Raw genomic sequence first — 7,123 nt, forward strand, 5'->3', positions numbered from 1 at the left:
GCTTTTGGATAGTTTTCTTAACATAAAAAGATGCTTTTGTTGAACAATAATTTGCAATATACGATAACATTATTATAACATACATGTTTCTAAAATATTTTGTTGAAAATAGCTAAATGATTATTATGCATTATTGCTATGAAAAATCTTATTTGTTTTTAATCACTTTTTGAAATAATGGCATACATTTAATAGAATTTGTAAATCTTACATAAACTCCAACTGTTGGGCGTATTCTTTAGCAATAAAAGGAATTTCGTCGGGTTTTAACTTCTGCGCCAGACTTAATGCTTGTTCCCATTGCATTAAATCTCTCCTTAGATACAAGGCTTGCACAGGTTCGGAAGATTGTAGAAAATACTTTTCGGCTTCGTTATAATTTCCTAATAGTATACAAGCATGGCCACATAACAATGCTAATTCGTCTATATTCTCCATCTTTTGTAATGCCCATACCATCGAAACATCTTCAATTTGTCGATATACGCGAATGGCTATGTACATACAAGTTAAGCATTTTATAATGTCAGTAATAAAAATATGAAATTAAATATTGCCATCTTACCAAATTCAACATTTAAATTTGCAATAGCACTTTGCCCCAGTGTTAGCCATGCATCTTTTTCGTTTAATTTCTCACAACTATTCCATGCTTGTTGAAATCTAAAATATAGATACGAATTTTTTGAAATATTTCATACAAGTTTCTTTTCTTTTAATTACAAATCGTATAATTCTTACCGTCTACACAGAATATGATTATTTAGAATTTCACTAATTTTTTTTGATTCCACAATATTCCCTATATCTTCGTGGGAAGCTAATGTTATTTGTATTAACTTGCTACCTATTGTATTCAATGTAACTTCTCCAGAATACATTAGTAAAGGCACTGAGTCTGATGGCAACTTTGTTGTATTTATTTTTACTACTTTAGTATCTGATAAGTTATATATAATACATAATTAAATAACTAGATACACATATGTATGAAATATCATGATAATAATGCATAATAATCAGTTAATTTACTTACCCTCAACACAGTATTTTACAAAAATATATGTTACAATAATGCTTTTGTTATATATTGCAAATATAGCACGCGTTCGAATATATTCTGATCCCAGAGAATACTGTCAATGTTATCAGGACAATCAGGCACTTCAATGGCCACTTAATTTATAGGGTCAAACACGTAAACATCCGACTTATTGTCGATGAAACACAATTGTGTTCCATTAGCATCCAATTATAACTCTTTTATTCCATTGTTATGTATAAATTCGGTACATGGATTAAACCTTTCCAAATAAAAATACACGATATGACCCATCTAAAAGTTTAAACATGATGCATTAATTTTTATAAATTTATAACCCATTATTCAATATTATCTCAAAGTTTTTAATCTCAAGTTGACTTACATCATTACCGTAAACCAAAAAATCCGAATAGAGAGCACGTTATTCTACTGTGAGAGTTTGAATCTGGGAACATTTTTGTATCTTTCCCGCTGTTTATTAACGCTTCATCAGATTTAATCTGTGTATAAAATAAATCAGTAAAAAATCATTTTGTGACTTTTGTTATTAATTCAAAATTCATTATTACCGAATGCAACTGTAATTTTCCGTCAAATAACGTGGATACATAGATCTCGTTTAAACGCATACTATCTATCGTCGTCAAATAATCTCTCTCGAAATGTATTTTGTCATAATGGTTTATAGATAAATCCCAAAAGAGAGCTCTATTGTTTAATCCTACTGCTAAATGTATTGGACCCACTGCCAATATCGCCGGTTCTATTATAGTATTAATTATTTGCGGGCTTGGCTTGTCCTGAAAAAATAAATTCCTGTGAAGAAAGCTTTATCTTGTCACTTTATGTCTTATTAAATCTTATTAAAAATCGTATTGATACCTTATCTAATATATAAAGATGTACAGTCACTTCCATCAAACTCGTTAATAATGCTATCCTATTACCACACACGTTGGTTAATTTCGGTATTTCTATCCTCAAATATATCAATATATTGCCGATGTAAATCACAACCGCTAACATTGTTCCGTCTGTTGACCATTCGATACTGCTAATTCCATTTTCGCCGGTCACCGAAATCAATGTATCCGTTTCCTCGAGATTCTGCAAACTGTGTACTTTCAAAGTATTGTCACCGCAAGTAGCTACTTTTCCAGCTACTTGACTCAATGCGATATCCGTCAAAGAATCCCCGTGGTTCTTAATTTAAAATAATTCTTGACCAACTTCCTTTATGTGCGTTATAATATCGCTATAAAGAAACCAGCCTCGAATCCTACTAATATATAACCATACCCATACTTGTAAAATAGAAATATACATACATTATCAATATGGTGTATTAGAAAAAAATATTGTATTGCTTTCTGTAGTATTGTATTGCTTAATAAAAAAATAAAGGAAAAGATTTATAAAAAGAACTTGAAATTATCAAATATATTATTCATTCAATCATAGAAGAGTAAAACGATACCAGGGATGTTAAATGTAAAAAATTGCGCATGCATACAGAGTTTTTTGTTTATTAAAATATATATAATAAATTTGTGTATCTCAATATTAGCTTATTTTATAAAAAAAGAATTATACTTGTCAACATTCTGCAAATTAAACATATTATAATGAAATTAGATATTGTAATATTATTCAAACATTGTTCATGTAGCAAACTATATCAATTCTGTATAATCTGCACATACAAAATTGCATATGTGCAGATTATATAGTAAAACGCACTATGTGTTAATTAATTTTAAATATTTTAACAATTTTAATAAGTAAGAAAAAAAAACAATAAAACATTATGTATCTATTGAAAAGTGTAAGTTCTCGCGATTATATTTGAATTCATTGTCCGGTGAAAATTTCACCTCGGGATTCAACAAGCCTATGGCTTTCGGTTTCAATTCATCGTAATACGGTCTCAAAAATATCTGATTCTTCTTTGCTGGATTATAGTATTCATGTCCCTAAAATATTAATAAATCTCGTTAATAATAATATTAAGAATACGCAATTTTTTAATAATAAAATCATAAAAGCTCACAATGTTAAAACTAAAATAAAGTAATGGGTTAATAGGAGCCGTGCGTAAAATGAAGAATGCAGAATAAATTTAATACAATTAATTTAATAATAATAAAATGCGATTTTTTTATTATTGTATTTTGATACTTACCTTAGACCAATCGTAAGAAACAGCATATGCAAATATCTGTCCATTGTGATTAAAACAGCAATGTGTGATAGGTTGCTCCATTGTTTCAGATGATTTTAACTTTGTACGTGCATCTTTATCCCAGAAACCGAAAGTGCCATCACCACCTACAGTTGCTACAGTGCCGTGTACTGGATGGAATGCTATATCATTAACCTGTGCATAAATTGATAAATAATAAAAAATATTATTGCAGTTAGAAGAAATTAAAGTTCTTCTGTAAAAGGATAAATGCAAGCTAAAAAATTTAAACATGATTTTAACAAAATGTTTACCAACCGCATAAATATCTTGATATCTATTTGGTGTACCATTAGTTCTATGATATTTAAATGTGAAATTTTCTTTCGTACTAAGATTGAGATGATGAATCGCTACGCGTCCCTCTGTGCTTCCAATCGCGAAACCGGTCGGAACTTTCTTCTTGTCTCTGAAAATTGCTACACAACGATATTGATACTTCAAGCTCAGTTCAACTGGTTTGTATTCGCGTGGGCTGTCTTCCAGTTGGTAGACTATTAATCCACGTGCAGCTGTTTCCACAACTGCCATTGGATAATCCTGTAATATTGTTAATTTGTATAATTTTACATGTTAGAACAAATTTTATTGTATATATGTATGTATACTTACCACATCGGCGCAATAACATCTTTCAGGTAGATTGATAGTCATTGCAGGTTTAGGACTACGCAAATCCCAAAACTAAAAAGTTTACATTTTTCAATTAAAAAGTTATAAAATATAAATTAATAAACTCTAAAGCAAAAGAAATTTCATGAATATTAACTCTTAGCGTTTTATCCCAGGAACCAGTCATTAGACATGAATATGTAGATGCCTTTATCCAATGACAAGTTCTAATAGGTGCATCATGCGCTGCCACTTGCATGCTCTGATTTGTGGCCAGATCCCAACATTTTGCTGTTTTGTCACATCCTGCCATAAACACCTTGGTTCCATCCTGGCAATATTTATACAGTTTAATATTAATAACAATTAAGTAGTATAATTTTTTACGTAAATATCATAATGACTTATTTTATTAGGGTTTACTACATATACAAAATTTTATTAGAATATTTGATGAATAGGAACTTACATCGCTCCAACATACATCCAAGACCGGAGCTGCCATGCTTTGCATTGATTTAGGTACCGTCTTGCCAGATTGCTCGACTTCCCAACAGCGAACATTGCAATCCCAGGAACCAGCGTGTACTTTGTGTCTCCAAAAAGACAGATATTAAAAGAAAGAAAGAAAGTGCTCTTCTAACACAAAGGACAATAAATTAAAAATACAAAAAATGGCTTTATATAATTTTAAGAAGATTGCAGTTGTTCCATCTGCGAAGGTGATTTTATTTTCGATTCTGATTATAATTGATATATACTGCAAGAGTAGACTTCCCGAGACTGAAGTAACCTGTGATAAATGTAAAAATACATTTTTGTATCGCAACGGTAAAATTTTATTATATTGCCATTCAAAAAATTTTTTTTTAAATATACAGGTATTTTTTTTTATTTTTATCATTACTATATTTATTTATAGGGACGGCATATTGTGGAGGATGATTTCACAGTATGCCCCCAGTGTGATTTTCCAGTCATCAGAAGTGAATTTCTAAGGTAAATATTGCACATATATAGTAAGAAAAACAATAAAAGTGCTTATAATAACTTGTAATGTATGCAATAGGATTGTCGAGTCTGAAGAGACTTGTCCTATGTGCTCCGAGAGAGTTAATCCTGAAATGGTATCATCCATCACTGATATCCATCCGTATCTCGACTATCAAGGGGAGAAGAAGGCGTAATTTTTACATATTTAAACATAAAATACACATCTTTTATTAATGTATAGAGAAAATTTATAGTTTACACAAACTAAGGAACAAATATTATTTTATAGACGTTTGCTGGTAGCTACTGTACAAATCAAACGTGCCTTGTTATTATCATATATCTTAGACGAATACGATATAATCACGAGAACAATTAAAATATGCAAATATAATAGGAATAGTAAATAGTAAATATTCTGACTGAGTTGTGGAAACGATAAAGCGTCAGTATTCTCGATGTAACAGTGCCGTCCACTACAAGTACAATTTATTTGAGTACAAGTATATAAATTTTACATTAGTAATATAAATGTATTATATAAAATATAAAAGAATCAGAGTGTTATTTGTGTCATGCAAGCTGCACTTTAATATAGAATAATTGCCATAAAAACGTGAAATAAAACGATTGATTCTGCGCATTTAACAAGTATGTGTAACAGAATATGAAGCAAATATTAATATTTGTAATATCGTCAATTAATGTTATATATATAATCGTTGCAGCTATCAGAGAGAAGCCTGAGAGCGGCCATCCCAGCCCAGCAAACACAGAATATAACTGCTATATAACATGGGAATAACATGTAATGTAACAGTTGTTATGCCTAATTTATATTGGAATTATATAACTGTCCCTTATTTATGCAATATAACACCAGCATATAACTGCTATGTAACGTGGGAGTAATATATGTAATGTAACAGCCCAAGTAACAGAGTAATGTCAAAAGACGACATAATGACGTCTATTTTTGGTCTATAATGTCGGAGACTAATAATTGACGTTTAAAAGACCTCATTTCTTAGACTAGCCAAAGACGTAATTTTGAAAACGTCCTATGATCGTCCAAATAAAGTTCTTTTGTAACTAATATTGGGATTATAGTTCATTTGCTTACCGCTATGCGGCGCGCTATTCACTATCTATACCCGTATTCAAATTCTTGTCATGAGCGTATATAAAGCCTGCAAAATGCGGCTAATAACATTGTAATTATTTTTATCAGTTCAATTTCTGATACGATTCCCGTACCAGGAAATTCAGATATTGAACTGATTTTTAGAAAATCGGACAGATAAATAATGTTCGATTTTCACTTATTCGGACAATTTATGTCCGAATAAGCAAAAATCGTTCGTTATTATCTTATTTAAATTATTGAAAATATAAAATAGAAATTAACTTCCATACAAATAAAATTTTTAATTTTATATATTAAATTTATATAAAGTTATCTATAATATATATTACATTAATATGTGTTATTATATATTATTACTGTAATTGGTCTTATTTTTGTCGTGAAACAAACTCAGAAAGTTATGTCCCGTGGATGTGACATATCGATGTCATTTTTGGGTCTCATGAGACCTAACTTAGGATGTCTAATTGGTCATTTTGTGACCAAAATTTACTGTTATTGTGACAACAATTTGCTACTTGGGTGGACTATTACATGACTGTAACAATCATATAACATTTTAGTAAGATGTTATATTCATGTTATATAACTGCAATTTTGTATGAGTGGGAAATTACAACTAATGTTACATGTGAATGTTACATGTAACAAATACGTTATATTACTTGTTACATTCCGTGTTATTATGGTAATGTTACAGTTATGTATCTGTGTTTGCTGGGAGCGTTTTCCGTACGATAGCTATCGGTCCCGTACAGCAGCGCCTCTACGTCCATTTTACAGACGCTTGGAACTACATGGCCACGTCCACTTTCGGTGGCATGATAAAACAACCAATTGGTTCATGTCCATGCTACGTCCACTTTTCGATACTGTCGGTCTCGGTTCATGTCCGTGCTACATCCACTTTCAATATTGTCGATACTGGTAGTACCAGAGAGAAACCTGAGAGGGGCCACGCCGCCGTTTTTCCTGTAACGCTTTCTCTAGCCGGTACAGTGGCGCTAACAAGTGAATAAATACAAAATACGTAAGACGTGTGCCTGCTAGACTTGATGATTTGTTGCTTTGTTAATATCGATAC

At 31.0% G+C, this 7,123-nt stretch overlaps 1 protein-coding gene, 1 long non-coding RNA gene and 1 pseudogene across 2 annotated transcripts; 1 reads left to right on the forward strand and 2 right to left on the reverse strand.

The window, feature by feature from the left end:
* Nucleotides 1-207: 207 nt before the first annotated feature.
* LOC115236497 lies at nucleotides 208-2,710 on the reverse strand (annotated as a pseudogene).
* Nucleotides 2,603-4,613, reverse strand: LOC115236498 (mRNA export factor-like). The gene is made up of 7 exons (XM_029809000.1): nucleotides 4,603-4,613; nucleotides 4,369-4,495; nucleotides 4,057-4,230; nucleotides 3,900-3,971; nucleotides 3,546-3,827; nucleotides 3,228-3,422; nucleotides 2,603-3,018 (listed from the first exon to the last, which is right to left on the reverse strand). The coding sequence occupies exons 1-7, from the start codon at nucleotides 4,611-4,613 to the stop codon at nucleotides 2,851-2,853; spliced, it is 1,029 nt and encodes a 342-aa protein (XP_029664860.1). The 3' UTR covers nucleotides 2,603-2,850.
* Nucleotides 4,614-4,660: 47 nt separating this feature from the next.
* On the forward strand, nucleotides 4,661-5,618 carry LOC115236500. Its single transcript, XR_003884198.1, has 3 exons — nucleotides 4,661-4,703; nucleotides 4,822-4,898; nucleotides 4,969-5,618. It is a non-coding gene; the product is annotated as an uncharacterized LOC115236500 (long non-coding RNA).
* The last annotated feature ends 1,505 nt before the right edge of the window (nucleotides 5,619-7,123 follow it).

This window comes from Formica exsecta, unplaced genomic scaffold (assembly GCF_003651465.1).
Source record: "Formica exsecta isolate Colony F162 unplaced genomic scaffold, ASM365146v1 scaffold2520, whole genome shotgun sequence".
In the NCBI taxonomy this organism is placed as follows: Eukaryota; Metazoa; Arthropoda; class Insecta; order Hymenoptera; family Formicidae; genus Formica; species Formica exsecta.